The 17,417-nt window shown below is 38.3% G+C and overlaps 1 protein-coding gene across 1 annotated transcript; it reads right to left on the bottom strand.

Annotated features, from left to right (window-relative positions):
• Positions 1–1,762: 1,762 nt before the first annotated feature.
• Positions 1,763–9,659, bottom strand: gpr26 (G protein-coupled receptor 26). Its single transcript, XM_082143975.1, has 3 exons — positions 8,707–9,659; positions 5,715–5,828; positions 1,763–3,381 (listed from the first exon to the last, which is right to left on the bottom strand). The coding sequence occupies exons 1-3, from the start codon at positions 9,375–9,377 to the stop codon at positions 3,117–3,119; spliced, it is 1,050 nt and encodes a 349-aa protein (XP_082000101.1). The 5' UTR covers positions 9,378–9,659; the 3' UTR covers positions 1,763–3,116.
• Between the last annotated feature and the right edge of the window lie 7,758 nt (positions 9,660–17,417).

Genomic DNA, 17,417 nt, shown 5'->3' with positions numbered 1-17,417 from the left:
AACTTTTGGCGCTCTAATAAACAGAACTCCATGCGTCTTGCGGAAGAACATTGTAGCCAGAGCTACTTCTGTTTATGTCTATGACAAATCATGCAGGTACTGGGCTACTCCGCAGTGGTATGACCCGAACCAGTCTAAAATAGTCAGAATATAACACTTATATTAGGTGTACCGTAGAGATTCAGGATAAGACAAAAACACGGTTTGGAAAATGGATTCATGATGTACTCGATTATTATATAATTTTTTTACATTTTAAACACAAAAAAAGTGATGTACTACACAGCTTTAATGTCTAATATGATTGGACTAATATGATTGGACTAATGTGTAATATAAAGAGTTTGAAAAAAATTGTGAGATAGTGGTGGTTTTCCATTAAACCATAATATCAATAGCTGATTGAATGGAAAATGTAATTTAATTTAATAAAACAAGCACACACACACGGATGATTTGGTGCTCACGAAACATTTGAGGTTAAAGTAAACGCACGGTTAAAGTAGTTCCAGGCAGATCTTGACCACAATACAGTTCTATATCACTCCGCCAAACGATTTCAGTTATTTCAAAGGTCCTTACAGACTACAACAACAAAAGAACCAACACTCACAACTACACTGACCTAGCAAATAAATATAGTAAACAATAATTATATCTATGTTCTTTACCACAAAATTATGTTTTTATGTACAGGAAGCACATACTCTTTCTCCCACTCAAACGTGCACACAGACATACAGTACGGACACCCACTCACAGAAACGTGTAGTCAGTGCTGCTCTGAAGATTTTTTCAGTAAAATAGTTTAACAACCTAAAAGCCACATGACATTTCTCACTAGCGAGGTAATAACGGCGTTGTTCTTGGAGAAGATAAACTTAGTTTCGCTATTATTAGAGACGCTGCTGCCGAACACTGTTGAGACTGAGAGACGCACAGTACTCGGGTAATTCACATACACTTTATCTCTCTCTCTCTCTCTCTCTCTCTCTTTCCGCTTCGCGTCGTGGCCATATTACCACCTCGGGTGTGCATTATTTTTCTAATAATTCAGCGGCCTGTTGTTATTCCTTACATGCCTTTGTGGAGCGAGAAATGGGGATGACATACTCAGCAGTGAAAAATTAAATCCATAAAATTAAACAAACGCAGTAGAGAAAGAGAAGACCTGAGTAAGGATATAATCTGGGGGCGGTCGGGGCTGTATTCTGATGAATCTTTCTTTTGTTCTTGTTTGCATTGCAAGTGGGGGTGGTGATAATTACCTAGAATTCTTTAGTGGTCTCATTTCTTGCTGTTCTTTAATGTCTGCCTTCACACTCTCTACTTTTCGTTTTATCTAACCCTCTTTTCTTTTTCTTCTGAACGTGCAATTACAGAGACTTCTTGACTCTTTCTCTCTCTATTGTGAGCTTTCTGAGCCGGAGCATGAGTGCAAAGCGCAAAGCTGTCTTCGTTTCAGCTGAACAGAGGAGGGATGAAATCTGTTTTAAACAGTTTCAGAAAGTAATTGTCTCTCCCACATTCCTATCGTTCTCTCTCTCTTTCTTTCCCCTACTGTACTTTAGGATTGAACTTTCCATGCATTTCTCTTCCATTCGCAGACTGAGGGAAACTTGGAAGGCGAGGACTCTTTCGAAGACCAAATATACCAGTTATGCAGCACAAATCAGACTTTTTTGCTTATAATTTATTTATTTTGTGTTTTCTGCTCTGCATAAATCTGTCAAACAACAAAAATCTCTTTTCAAATCCACTGTTTATTGTCATCAAAGTCACAAAGATATTTATGTAGCAAAATTTAAAACTACAATTTTTGTCTGTTTAACAAAAATAGACATGTTTCTTTCCTAAGGCTTTACATTTTCACAAAAGAAAAACATTTAAACATGTATTTTTATACAGAAACACCCTCAAAGTGTAATAATACTCCCACTTTCAAATATCACAGTCGCACACATACTCATACGTGCACGCTACAATAAATAAAACTACAAATTTACTATAGAGTGACATTCAGATATAAATTACTCTGTAGAAATGATTTACTCCTTTAAAAATACAAAAATGTGTATGTATATATACATTGACAAAGAACAGCATTGTAAAACTGAAAAGGAAAATAGGGACAGAAAACCTTTTCGTTCCTTTGCAAGTATTTTTTTTTTTTCTATATCTTGTTCCTGTATCTTGTGGCCAAACAGAGAACGTTAATTAAATTCACATGACAGCAATGCAGGCACTTGCACAATATTTTCACACATAATTTTGAGAGGCAAGTTAGAAAAAGAGTGTTTATGCTGTCACAATTTAATCTAACATTTTTTAAGTCCTTTAGGATTTCACACTCAAATATTTCATATATCTCCTTTGTTTGTACCCTTTGGTTTACTCAACATTTCTCTACAATTCTCTGCTGAAATTAGCTTCTTAATTTCAGATAACTTCATATAAAATTCAGTCTATAGAGGTTTCATTTTAAATAAATAATAAAATAAAATAAAATAAATAAAGGCACCGTAAGAACAGGTCTGCCAATTGCTTTGGGACTTCATATCTAAACCCTGAAGATACAATACATGCTACAAAAAAATCAAAGCCACATGCCATTGAGTTCCACTAAAACATCATCTAGAAAATACTGTTTCTTATTCTGTCTTTTGAAAAACTCACAATGTTAGAAGTGATCTTCTGTTTTCTCACATTTGACCATGTTACTCATGTCACCTATTCATTAAGTCTAAACAGCACTTTATCACTAAACCATAAGAGACAAATCAGACCACGATAGGTAATAAGTCCAACGATTTTTCTTTGAATGTTGGCTAACTAGCAGCTCTCGTGGATTGCAGCTTTACAGTAGTTTGACTTCAAAATGGATCGGAGAACGAAAGAATGAAAGAGAAAGAAAGAGAAAGAGAGAAAAAATATTTTTCAAAAGAATCTCTTTTGCTACTTAAATCTCTTTTGCTACAGTTACATCTTGAATTCTTTTTGAGTTGAGAAATGCAGAGCCTGGTATCCCGCTGTCTTTTCTACTTTCATTCTTCTCTCTCCTTCCAGAGTCGAAGCTCTACCTTTGTGATTGTTCATCTCTATAGCAACAGGAGACCTCAGTCTGTAGGTCTGGCTTCGACTTCCCCATCCTTTACGATTTCCTTAGCTCTCCCAATCTTTCCATTTTCCTGCTGATGCCTGGAGTTGTTCGGGGAACTGCGCTTCATGAGTCGATTGATTATGTCACTGCAGGTCTTCCGGTACTGGTGTCGCAGAAGAGAGTAGACGAAAGGGTCGCATGCAGCTTTGCTGTAAGCCAGACTTTTACACAGCACGCCCCAATATGGATTAAATGGCTCTGTCATAAACAGCTCCACAATCCTAAAGACATGACACAGATATGAGCAAGATATGGTGCAAAGTCCAAAGACCTGATATACCAGTTACCACATTTTCAGTATTTTCTTTGCCTATAGAAGGTTATACATTTGTTTTGAAGAGGTAGTGAACACTTTCTGTTTTCAGTTTATGTGAGGGATAATTTGAGACCTGAAGGACACTAACGGTTGCTCTTAAAAATTGCTTTTGACAGGGGCTTTGAGGATGAAAACCTGCAGCAAGAGTCAGGGATACACAATACAGTTCATCCTTTCATCTTCTCTGAGCTCACCAAGGTTATGTAACATGCCAGGACAGGAGGCCCTTCTTCATTAAATCAGGTGGACATACATGACCAGTGACATTAGAGCTAGAACTACAGGCTTCACACTTCAGAACTTAGGATGTTGTGGGGGAGACTCTTTTATATATATTTATTAGGGCTGTCAAAATTAATGCATTAATGTTTTTGACACATTTTTTCAGTTTAAAGCATTCAAAATATTTACCACAATTAACGCAGCATCCGTTTTTTCCCCGTCATTCTTTTGCTAGCGTTACATTGTATGATCATGCTCTTATTTATGAAAATGCTTTTAAACCATTCAAACAAGACAAGTCTTAAAGGAGTTAAATGTAATCTTAAATGAATGTAAAGAGTTGCGATAAAATAGGATCCGCATCATTTGCGGCACGTCTTAAAGTGACAGCAGCCTAATAAACCCTCTGCTGTCTGTCATTTAGGATAACCAAAGAACAAAAATATTAAAGAAAATCACTCGCTGCTCTTGATTGAATATCTTTGGTAGTTTTAATAAGGATTAATCTGTATTTCATTTATAATTTATGCTGTGAAGTGTTCAATAACTTTATTCAATTTCTGTATATATCCTACCTGTTAGACCTACCCGAAAATCTTAAAGCACTGTTTACAAGGTTACATGGGTCAAAAACAATGAAAACAATAACTTTTTGTGCATTTTGACAGGGCAAGTAAAAATCTGAACTGGTCTGACTGGGCCAATAGAAAAAACTGAGCCCTGATATTTTGAAGGGCAGGTAAATGTGACATTTATTATAATGGGTTTATGTGAAAATTGTTTTAAGTTCACTTAAATTAAAAGTTATATTTTTTAAAGCCTAATAAATGTTCAAATGTATAGCTTTCATAAAATGTGCGATTAATTTGTTAATTTTTTTATCGATTGACAGCACAAAAATATATATATTGATATTCGATTCTTTTATATATAACATAATTATTTTTCATTTATATTGTGATGCAACATGTTTAAATTATTATTTTTACTGCTTTTGATTTAACTGACTTTTTCACTTTTGGTTTAAAGGAACACTCCACCGTTTTTTGAAATAGGGCTTATTCACCTTCTTTCCCACATTTAGATAGGTGGGCAAATGCATTTTTGTCTCAGTGCATGCATTGTTTTAGTTTGACAGGGTCGGCGTGAGCTTAGCTTAGCATAATGAATGGAATCCTTTGTTGCCAGCTAGCATGTCCTGAATAAAAGTGATATAAAAAATAAAAAAAACCCTACCTAATAACTTCTTGTGGCCTGCGTATTCACAACAAGTACAAATAGCGATGCAGATTAACACTAGGCGCTTTCCTAGGCAGATATTGACTTATATATTAAGGACTATATTAGGGGGAAGCACAGGCGAAGCACTGCTACTTGGGCGTGATATCTCTGCGCCCAAGTAGCAGTGCTTCGCCTGTGCTTCCCCCTAATATAGTCCCAAGTCAAAATCTGCATAGGAAATCGCCTAGTGTTAATCTGCATCGCTATTTGTACTCGTTGTGAATACGCAGGCCACAAGAAGTAATTAGGTGGGTTTTTTTTTTTTTATATCACTTTTACTCAGGACATGCTAGCTGGCAACAAAGGATTCCATTCATTATGCTAAGCTAAGCTAGCACCAACCCTGTCAAACTAAAACAATGCATGCACTGAGACAAAAATGCATTTGCCCACCTATCTAAATGTAGGAAAGAAGGTGAATAAGCCCTATTTCAAAAAACGGTGGAGTGTTCCTTTAAATACACATTGTTCCTCATACCTACAAGAATTATTATCACAAAGGTTAAAAATAATAAGGAATGTCCAGTAACAAACTGTAAAAACAATTCTTTTTTTACAAATTCCACGGTCAACCTTAAACAATACACAGTGTCCTCCAGCTTTTGAGTATTAAATCAAGAATGCAGTTAATTACATTCAAAGATCTCAACCTGACCAACACATTAAAACTATAAGAGCATGAATGCACAGATGCTGAGTCTCTAGGAGCCCAGGGAAGAAAAGCAGGTGGCTCACCTAGTGATGACATAAGGGGTGAAACAGATGACGAAGGTTCCGATGAATGTACTAATTTTGCGTGTGGCTCTCTGTCTCCTCCTTTTTTGCTCCTCCAGACAGCGTTGACGAACACTGGACAAAAGATATGACCTCCATTTAGATGATTTCTCTCTCTGTATTATGCTTTTTTGCATGTGATGAGCACATTAGACTGAATTTTATACAGCTTCAAATAGATGTTATTTAAAACAGTATTTATGGACCGGATGAACATACATACTTCACCACTGACAACATCAAGAACCTTCTGTCAAAACATTAAAGAGACAGGAGTTTCCATAGAGAGAAGATGTTTGCCCAAGCTGTTTCAGTGAATCATTGAAATGCCAGATTGACTTTGTCACACCTGCAATGGATTATTTAACACATGCTCATATGGTCAGGTTTGTTACACAGAAGTGCTGTTTCGTTGATTGCTATACCAGTCTATAAAAAGCTTTTTTTTTTTTTTTATACATGAATCCCAAAAGAGCCAACAGCTGGTAGTAATTTTCCTTTCAATTTGCATGTGTGGAGTGCTCTGAATCTGATACATCCCCTGCTTGAACTCTAGATGTGCTCATTACATGTGTTGTGTAGGACTATTGTAATTTGTCATTGTTGGTTAATAAGTTATTGTGGTCGACACACTGCTATTGAAAGTCATCCGGTGCTCTGGGCAATGAGATGATGATCTGCACTCTCTGACAAGCACAAATGTCTCTTGATATTTCTTGGCACATGAGAGAGGTGTGTTTACGTCAGCCACTAACTTTTTTCAGCCTCATTATTTGGTAGTTGAATACAAACATGTGCCACATTGTAGGGGTGTAACGGTACACAAAACTGACAGTTCGGTACGTACCTCGGTTTAGACATCACAGTTCGGTACAGCAGGCCGAGAGGAAACTAAACATAAAATTGCTTCTTTTTTTTTTATTAAACAGTGGTTTACTGAACAAATTAAGTCTTTAAATTAAGTTAGTTATAATTAAAAGTTTCTTAAGGATATAAAAAATAATCCTTGCTAATGCTATAAACTATATAGGGAGCACTAACTTGCACATTACTATAATATTAAAAGTTAACAACCGAGCCAAAACTATTTGCCTATATTCAGTTGCTATTTATTTTTAAATATAATAATCAACACTCAAATTACAAATTGTATGCAAACATCTAAACTGCACATAATGCATTTTTTTTGCATTAACTTCTACATTTAATTATGTTTTACTCCAATTCATTGTTGAAATATAATCATTACACACTGGCTGTCATTTTCATAACAGTCATTTTAAACATACATTAAAAAATCAAGACATCACTAACAGGTTAAATAAAATATTATGAATATATAGGCTAATACAGACAGTGCATATATTTAGCGAAAGAGATAATTTCTCTTGCTGACTAACAAGCTGTGGACACAATGACTTTCCTGAGGTAAATGTAATGCTATGTGGGATATTGTTTACAAGCTGTTTTACTGATGTCTTTTCACCTTTGAAACACTGATTGAGCGATTAGGCCTACATGATATATAATACCTTTCAGTAAGTTGTACTGTATCTTTCAACATACCTTCAGATGTTCATTCATGTTTATTAGGAAGAGATGATCGCGTTCACTCACGCTGCTGCTTAAACTGAGGCATATAGTGATCTGTCACGCCACAGGAGCGTCAAAACGGCATTTATTGTTTGAATTTCTTGATAAAATGGACATCATTTGAAAAATTACACTGTTTCTTATTTAAAGTAACAAAACGCGGAGCTTATTGCTATTATTGGTAGTTAATGGTGTTGGTTTATGGCGGTGAGGCTACAACGCTGCATTGGTCTTGTACACATAAGACATGAAAATTAGCGGGATGAATACGTGTACCGTTACACACCTAATATTATTTAATCAAATGTCAAGGAAGAAAAATTTGTTTTGTGACATAAGGTAAAGTGAGGTCAACCGAAACAATGGGTTTGGGCTGGGCGGGGCGCGTTCGGTACGCGATATGTATGGTGGATGGTGTATCCTATGGGTGTATCGCGGTTTTTCGGTTCGGTTTGAATATCGTTACACCCCTACCACATTGTATTATTTAAGATTACTCTTTGATTGATTTAAAAGAAGAAATTTATAACCACTTTTTATGTATTATGTCATTGCACCAGTTACATTTGTGACAGAATTTAGTTTGAGGGGTCCAGTAAGTGTCTACTGTGAATAGTCACATGACCTGAGCTGTTTAATTCCATTTTAATCAGTGCAATATGATGCCTTTTTCAAAGATGAATCCAATCGCAAATAAATCACAGGGCACGTATAAAGTGCCAGTTTTCAGATTTGTGACAGTTTTCTACCATGTAGTTTCCCAGCAATTACAATGTTTTGAATTTAATAATTTTTACTCTTTACTCACATATTTATATATATATATATGTGTATGTATGTGGTTTGATTCAGTGGCATATCCATAAAGTAAAATACATGTGTTCACTTAGTTGAGAACAATTATATAGGATTCAGCAGGTTAAATTCCGGTGGACCAAAGCTGTGGTGCTGAAACTCTAAAGAGTTTCTCTGGGTTCTATTTAAACTTGTGTACTGAATGTCTGATTTAATATCTATTTGTGCAAACTCTTAAAATCGAAATTTAAAAATGAAAAATTAAATTTATAGATTTAAAGTATCACACAAAATAAAGCTTTTTTTTTGTAATTGGTTATGTACATGTTTGGGTTTTGTTGCATTTTATATTATTTGTTTAGTGTATAATGCTAAACACAATGCTTATTACTGACTGAATTTTTTGCATTAGACACTTTTAGTGCCTGTAAAATGGGCCATCACTAAAATACTTGTATCATTGTCATTGTATTTCTACGAAAAAGTTCTGGCAACCACTCCTGCCAGTTTATTTATTTATAAATCTCTTAACTGTAAAAATCTGAATATTCGACCTCATTCTTACCTCGGGTGAATGTCCACTAGCAATAAGAGCGTTTGCATGGTGATCACGTCTATGCGCTTGCAGTGAAAGCGCGCTACTTTGAGCACTTTCAGGTACGTGACGCAGAGAACCACTGACACCAGCAGGAACGTGAGCGTGTGAAGCACCAGCGTGTAAATCGCGAACTGCGTCTTGGCATGGAGCGCCCTGCCGTTACAGAGCGTGCAGGAAGCGTACAGCTGATGGTAGCCCACCCAGGAGAGGCACGCAGCAACCACAGAGAAGGACAAGGAGTGCACCCACGTGTAAGCCAGAGCGAGCACAGCGTCCCGGTGTCGGATCCTGGAATGATAACTCAGAGGGAACACCACAGCAACCCACCGATCGATGCTGAGCGCAGCCATACTCAGCATGGAGTTGGTGGTCAGGAAAGTGTCCAGAAACCCGACCACCTGACAGAAAACGTGTCCTCCGGGATGTGCATTACTCAAAACCCCGAAAAGTGTCAGCGGCATGCTGGAGGCGGACAGAAGCAGGTCGCAGAACGTCAGGTTGAGTATAAACAACCCAGGAACCTGCTTGCGAATTTCGGCATTGTACAGGAAGCAGATCAGCACCAGCACGTTGGACAGCAGCGACACTACGATGATCACGACGAGAAGGAAAGAGAGCGCGAGCTCTGCGGTGTGCATGGTGTTCCCCGCTCTTAAAGCCTCCAACTTTGAACCGCAACTCTAGGACAGTTCATGACGGGGAACAAAATTGTATCAGTACAACTTGTAGATCCCCGGACGTGATATCCAGCGGTGCACGGGTGGTCGATGCACGGCTCTCCATGACTCTGACCTCCGTTTATTCCTCGAAGAGTTGGCATAATCCATCCGAGCAGTTGGATCGCGAAATCCGTAGACTGGACATGTAATCGCTCAATCCCTCGCAACCCTATGAATGCCTCGCGCAATTGCGCAGTTCGGTTTTGCGCTCGCTTCTAATGCAGAATTCGCCCTTGAAGCAGCTTTATATGTCAAAATGTCCCCCCCCCCCCCCCCCCCATACATACACACTCACGAAATGCTCACACGTGACTAGCGTCAAAGAAATCTTCACGGAATTGATATTGTGAGGGGACTAAATTTAGAAAGGGTTTATATTTGTCGAAGGGAACTCTTTCACGTCACGATGAGGCAAAAGCCCGAGTCTGGGGTCCAATTTTAGATTCGCTGGCAGCCTCGCACACACAGCTTCATACTTATGACGCTCATCCTAAAAGATCTAGAAGAGCAGTCTATGATTTGTAGCTCGTTTAATTACAATGTTTGAAACTTGGTGGTTTGTAGACATATGTCTCAAACTTTGATATAACATTGCCTATACTACGAATAAAAGAAGTTTAGAAATCCCTAAACCATATAAATTAGTGTCAAGCACACAAAACATGATGGGCCAGAATTTATTTTGGTAATGAAGTATGCTCTCATTAAGATATGAATATCAGGCACATGTTAATATACTGCCTGAGTTTTTGTTCTCACCATTTGACATGCTTGCTGAGAGACACGCTGGAGATTGTCTGAAAGATTTTCTGAATTTTTTTATTGTAATCTCTGATATTGATCAAACATTTGATTTTCAAAAAATTTCTCGACAGTAAAAAAAAAATCGGATTAAGTGAGAGCAGCTCTTTTCAACAGCAAATGGAATGGCTAGAGGCAGACACAAAGAGAAATAGAGAGTGAAGGAGAGATTTGAGGTCTCGCACCTTGCGACTTCTAATCAAAGCTTTGGTAAAGTATTGATTTAAGCTACCTTGGGGAGAAATAGGATGTATTTATTGTTCAAGCCAAATCGTTTCTGTTTTGTGTGCTCTTTATTGAACAGAGAATCATGTTTCTGTTGAATTCTATTAAAGTTTACAATGTTTTGAGATTGTTATAATGTTTTAACCAACACACGTTTATACTTGAAGGTTATGTTGAGTTCAAAACGCATCACACACTGCACATTTTAGCATGTTTTTAAATGTCATCTCCCAATAATAATGAATCACTGCCTATGTTGTGACTTGGCTCCACTTTTGAATATGAATATAGAGTTAGAGGCAAGAGCCATGCTTGATGCATTTGGCTCTTGCTTGCTTGGCTGCGGGATATGTCAGAAGAATTTCCTGTCACTTTGTGTACATGAATTTGTATTTGAATTTGTGCATGTGCACATGTCTGTGTGAGTGCACGTGTGTATAGTTGCATGTTGACATGTAGGGCACCACTTTAGTGTCTCACCATGAACTCAAAATGGACAATTCTTGTTTTTTATGGAATATTGCACTATATATTAAAAATGACTTCCCATCTCTTCTCTGATGACGTGTTTACTGGCACAAAAGCGGGACAACCTGCCACTCATATGAAATCACAGCAATAGCAAACCACGACCATCCAATCAATTCCCAGTGGACAAAATCAAGCCCTGCCATACATTTTTTTTCTTGTTCCAGATGCTGTTTTACTCAGATATAGGGAAGAAAAGTCTATCGCAAGACTTCCGTTTCATGCTTTAACAGTAGGCCTATTCATAATGATTGCACTTTTTGACTGGCACGAAAATGACATTTGATGTTTTTTCCTTTTACGAGATATTTTGCTGGGGAATTACTTTCAGTTTGCGTCCTCCTAATTAGAAAGCAACCTTGACATTTACTTTTACCAGAGGCAGAGGATCAGTTTACGCAGACACCCCGATTCTTGTGTTAGATGCATTTCTATTTCACTGCAGTGTCTCTATTCTTACAACACAAACCCCCGTTTGCACTGCAGCATGAAACACACACATGCACACGCACACTCACTCACTCACTCACTCACTCACTCACTCACTCACTCACTCACTCACTCACTCACTCACTCACTCACTCACTCACTCTCATACTCATACTCATTAGTGGCTCACTGAGGCTGCGTATAGATCGCCGCTGTCCTCTGTTACCACGGAAACGCCCACGCTGTCTGTGCAGTGGGTGTGTGGTGGTCCATCCCATGATCTTTTGTGACAGCATGAACGATTCTGACCAATCAGTGGAGCAACTGCACAGATCTTGTTATTCTTCTTGAGTGGGCGATACAGACAGCTTGTCTTGATGTGAAACATAGGCTTTTATCTCCATCTCTTTTTCTGCATAATTCAATAATTTTTTCCTCTTTTAAATTTTTTATTAGAAATAGTGTTTCAAAATATTAGCAAAGATTGTTTAGTCAGGAACAATCAATCTTTAAGTGAAGACTATCGTTTTGTATTCCTGCCAAAGCTTGCTTTGACTTTGCTAAATACTTGGCATTATTTTGTCTCATTTGTAATAATAATAATAATAATATTTAAAAATATTATATTTTATTATATTATATTAGTCCACAGTTAAAAGAGTCTAATATCAGTAGACTGACCTTTTGAGCTTGTGGGAAGCACATTGGTTGAAATACGTTGATTATGTTGATGTTGGACTACTGGTATCATTCTTGCCACAGGACATCATGTACTTTTGGTCTACTGAATTCATGTTTCTACATGGCACAATAGCTGTATAGCTTTGCAAAGGGACCCTCATCATTTCCATCTCGCTGCTTTTCTTTCATTGATCTTTTATATTAATTTGCTTATGTATTTTTCTCAAACTTAACAATCCATCCATCTAGGCATGCATTAAAAATACTGAGAACCACAGGTTGACCGAGCCCAGGGCAAGGAGGGTGTCAAAATCATTCATTTTGAATGTACATATTTCATTTTGTGCTCCACTGGATTATACGGATGGTAATTATGTCTAATTAGATAATGCTATTGTTTCTATAGCCTGAGATTTGTGTGTGCTGTAATTTCCCCAAACCCTGGGAACTTGAGTGATGTACACATGATCTGCATGGCAAAAACCATGAAATGCTACCCTGTGGACTAGATGCATGGCATTCTGGATCCACTGCTGGCTGATTCTGCTAGATTCATTGTTGTGCTGCTGGTTGCATGTGTTGTGGTTTGCATTCACAATCTAGTTTGCACAATCTAGACAAATGCTGTATTACAAACATTAAGATTCACGTTCTGATTAATTCAGCTCATTTGGGTTGTAATATATTCTAGTCTTATGTAAATTCTGCTTCGAGTCCAGGTTTTCTATTTCTATTAAAAAGGAAAAGGCTGTAAATGCTGTACTACATTGATCTGTGCAATGAGAGTGTGGGTAAAGTTCTCTATTATGACTACCAGATTTAATTTAAATGTATCTTTTTTTTCTAGTTTTAAAGGTCATTTTATGTCATGTGCTTTTGTGTGGTTGTGGCTCCATCTGGTGGTTCAACTGGTTAAATGTCTCTGAGGCATTTCATTTTTATTTTGAGATGGCTCATTTCTTTTCTGTGTTGATCTAACTGATTAGTCAGTTATGGAGCCCCGACTGATCAAAGCCTTGTCCTCATCTCACAATCATAATGTTTCCTGATGAAAATATGTTGTTTTGACCATAGTTATGTGATTAGATGGGGATTTACTTATTTATGGGCCCTCACAGGAATGGGGCCGCCCTCAAATCAGCATATTTACCTGGGATTTCCCCCAAATTCTTCTCAATATCCAGCTTGCACTATGGTGTTCTCTACTGCTATTTTTGTATGAAATGGTCGGGCAAATTAGCTTCATTGGCTTCTACATATTGCTAAGCTCAGTCCTATACTTACCAATGGTATCGGCTTTCATTTAAATAATTGCTTACTTTTCTAGATGTTTAAATGTGAGCTCATTGTTTTCACCACTAGAGGGAGGGCTTGACCTTCACTGACACAATTCTTGTCCCACAAGTCTGTCATCACTTCTCAACAAACCTAATAAACACATCATCAGCATCCCATAATGTCCATGTGCGTTGTCTGGGCACAGACCCAGGGGGCAGAGTATAAGTGCTGTTTGGTCTGTCCTCAGAGGTCACAGTCAGGGTTAATCTGTCATGTTTAGCAAGACTGTGAGGGCACTATTGTTTTCCAACTAAGTTTAATGAGAATTCATCAACATTTAAAAAAATTAAATAAATAGTCAATATTTACTACACCCCCATGTACACTGTAAAAGAAAAGTATTGTTGGTTTAACTTAAAAAAGGAAGTTACCTTGTCGCCTTAATTTTTTGTTCATTGAAATGAAGAATTTTAGGTGATACAATGAAGGAGATTGGTTTAATAAATAGAAACTCAAACTATTATGCTATCTGAAACACATTTATTATCTTAGTTGATTTGACAAAAGATAAAAAGTTGTGATAACAAATCATGAAAGTATTATTTTTCACAGTGTAGTTCCATACTTGTAAGATTTTTTTGTTTTCTGCAGAACACAATAGAAGATATTTTGAAGAATGTCTCAGCTGGTTTTTTATATATTATGAAAGTCAGTTGAGCTTTCAATCTTCACAAAGGACATTCAATTAACCCACAATTTATAATTGGTCAAAACTTCATAATATGGACAAAAACAGCTGAGACATTCTTCAAAATATATTATTTTAAAATGGTAAGGGCCAGTAAATTATTTTCCAAGGCTCTCTCATTGGTGTATGAAGGTGTGCACTGGGCAACTAATAATTAGTCATTTATCAGCTGTTAAATAATTATGGGCTGCTTTTAAACAGTTTTGGGCTAATTTGCTGAATTTAGATATACATATTAAAGTACATTTATTACAGTCCTTGACCAACCAGAGTGTAAATGTTTTGCTCAAGGGCACAGTGGTGATAGTTGCTCTTTGTGGGTTTTTTAACATTTCAGATTCTGGGTGAGATCTTTAAATATTATGCTACACCATCTCAGAGCGAAGTTACTTCACTCAGGCAGGAAACAGCAAAGAAAGAAAAAACACAATGTTTTAAAGAATTTGTCAAATTATTATTGTTACAAATTATTGTTAAATAAGTGCTGGCAGTGTTCATTTTAAAACATTATAATAACATCAATGAACTTCTTGTTACAGTGTGAGCAGCTTGCAAGGGGAAGTAAGGCCTCTTAGCTAAACACAATGAGATCCCTCTGATGACCTTTCAAGTGTTGCAGAGGAATGTAAGCAGATCAGGCAGGTATGTGAAAGAGATCGTCCTTGTGAAAACCGGGCTTGTTGGAACTATGAACGGAAATCTGTAATTTAACTATTGAGGAGGAAAAGAAAAGATAGAAAGTTTGGCAACTCTCAAGCATCATAACTGCTCCAGCTTTTGAGTAGTATGTCCAAAACTATTTGTCGTGCCATTGTAATGTACTGTTTGCTATAGTCTGTGACTTGAGTTGTTTATGAGTACACTTCACCACTTGGAGTAGAGTTCCATGATATAGATATTTTGGATCTTTTCTCCTGCCAAATGTCTTTCTCCCTGTGTCCTCCTCTATCTCTATTTATCTGTGCTTGGGTGAAACAGTCTGTTCGGTGAATCTGCCACTGGGTGTAAGATGATATTTTCTCCTCTTTCTCTCTCCCCTCTTAGTGTCTTTATTAGCAGGTAATGTCCTAAAAGAGGATTATAGGAGGAAAAGGGTAGACATGGTCCTGTGAATGAATGAATGGCATAGAGAGAGTGGTTAAAGGAGGGAAGGAAGGTTTGGGTAAGAAGACGAAAGAAGAGATCACACTGCTCAGGGATATTTGGGGGGGATTATCTATTTGTCAGACGTATACGAGTGAGACAGACAGACCGAGAGAGAGGGCAGTCAACTCTGCCAAATACTTGAAAGTATTAATTAAGGTCAAGATGTGAATTATGGGGTGGTTTTGCATAGTCAGAGCCTCCCTATAGAAGCTTGAATCAAAACAAAAGGTTGGGGGATACATCTACTGTTTGCCTCAGTTTATTAACACATTTGTTAATTTGTTCCCATTGTTTTAGTTGCACTAAGTGATGTTGTACTAAATCTTAAAAATAAAATAAAATGGTGGCTTCATACCTGTCACGAACTGCTCCAGAACAGTATTTATTGAACAGGGTAATCCAATGTACAGGCAAAGGGTCAAACAAAGGCAGGCAGTCCATACAAACAAAGGCAGGCAGTCCATACAAACACAACAAGGCAGGGAACACGGGTAAAAGAGTAATCCACGGAACAGGCAAGAAATCCAAAACTAAGAGACATGAAACCAGGGAAAATGCTTGGAATTGCAGTTTGACACTAAAGACTTTGCAGATAATGAATGAGAAAACCAGGCTTATATGGGGTGAGCTAAACAAGATAATGAGACACAGGTGAACGTGATAATGGATGAAGAGTCTAGGCAGTGAGTTATGGGAAATGTAGTTTGTGAGGGAATGACAATAGTCTGATGTGTAGGGTCCTCTGGTGGCTCTCAAGGGCACTATAGCTGGTGACCGTTACATAGCTGAGGCTGCCATCTTTTCCAAGGGCTCTGGAACGACGGGGGCCATCTTGGCTGAGGGGTCACAGTATGGAGTTGATGTGTGTGCTTCCCACACACACAAAATAGCCGTGGCCATGATGATCAGCGCTGTATCATCCGGAGCTGACTCAGGCTCGGCGGCCATCTTGTTAGGACTCCGGAAGGGCGACCTTGACCGGAAAAAGCTCAGGCTCGGCAGGCATGACATGAAGAAGCTTGGGCTCGGCAGGCATGACGTGAAGACGTGAAGAAGCTCGGGATCGGCAGGCATGATGTGGAGAGGCTCTGGTGTGGGAACCAAAGGACAGGGAGGTACATAAAACACAGGACTAGCAATCATCAGACCTGGGCATGCTGGTGACTGTGGTGGGCCAAGCTCGGTGGTCATCGGAGCTTGATGCATGGTGCCCACCCCATCACGGATTAGTGTGGATTGCAAAGTGTTGAGTCCATAACAAAAAGTCAATGAGAGCATAGTCTGGGAGGTTAGTGAAATTGGCAATACCTAGGAAGTCCTGAATGTGGTCCTCGAGTGGTCGATTACCTTGATGTAGGCGGATGATCTGAACTGCTGGATCCATAGTGGCGAAGTCTTCTGTCACGAACTGCTCCAAGACACGAAGGTTGAGGATCCAAATGCAGTATTTATTGAACAGGATAATCCAAACACGTAATCCAATGTACTGGCAAAGGGTCAAGCACAGGCAGGCAGTCCATACAAACAAACACAAAAAGGCAAGGAACACGGGCAAAAGAGTAATCCACAGAACAGGCAAGAAATCCAAAACCAAGAGACATGAAACCAGGGAAAATGCTTGGAATTTCCATTGTGACACTAAACAAGACTTTGCAGATAATGAATGAGAAAACCAGGCTTATATTGGGTGAGCAAACAAGATAATGAGACACAGGTGAATGTGATAATGGATGAAGAGTCCAGGCAGCGAGTTATGGAAAATGTAGTTTGTGAGGGAATGACAATAGTCTGATGTGGAGTGCCCTCTGGTGGCTCTCAAGGGCACTCCGGCAGCTGGTGACCGTTACAATACCATTGCAGCATTGAGGAATAGTCCAGTGTTCGAAAAAAACACTGGTCTTGACTCGAGACCAAGCAGCAACCTCCCTGTCTCTCTCTTGAAACCAACACGGAAGTGAATTAAACGGCAATTCATCAACTGGCCGCTTGAGGCTGGCTGCAAAAGTGAGTCAAATCTGCATCTCCCCCATGTTAAAATGCCCAACTTTACAGCAGAAAAAAACATGTTTACAGCCTGGAGCAAAAAGTGGCTCTGGTCTATACAGCTAATTTTGCCCTTCATG

Source organism: Leuciscus leuciscus (genome assembly GCF_965113295.1).
Source record: "Leuciscus leuciscus genome assembly, chromosome: 17".
Classification (NCBI taxonomy): domain Eukaryota; kingdom Metazoa; phylum Chordata; class Actinopteri; order Cypriniformes; family Leuciscidae; genus Leuciscus; species Leuciscus leuciscus.
The sequence above is the reverse complement of the archived record's forward strand: the minus strand, read 5'-3'. Positions and strand labels throughout refer to the sequence as shown.

Excerpts from the sequence above, each read along its gene's own strand:
- gpr26 (XM_082143975.1), bottom strand. The coding sequence starts at position 9,377 with ATGCACACCGCAGAGCTCGCGCTCTCTTTCCTTCTCGTCGTGATCATC. Across the intron at positions 5,829-8,706 it reads CTAGTGGACATTCACCCGAG|TGTTCGTCAACGCTGTCTGG; the intron begins GTAAGAATGAGG and ends TCTTTTGTCCAG. Across the intron at positions 3,382-5,714 it reads ACCCCTTATGTCATCACTAG|GATTGTGGAGCTGTTTATGA; the intron begins GTGAGCCACCTG and ends TCATGTCTTTAG.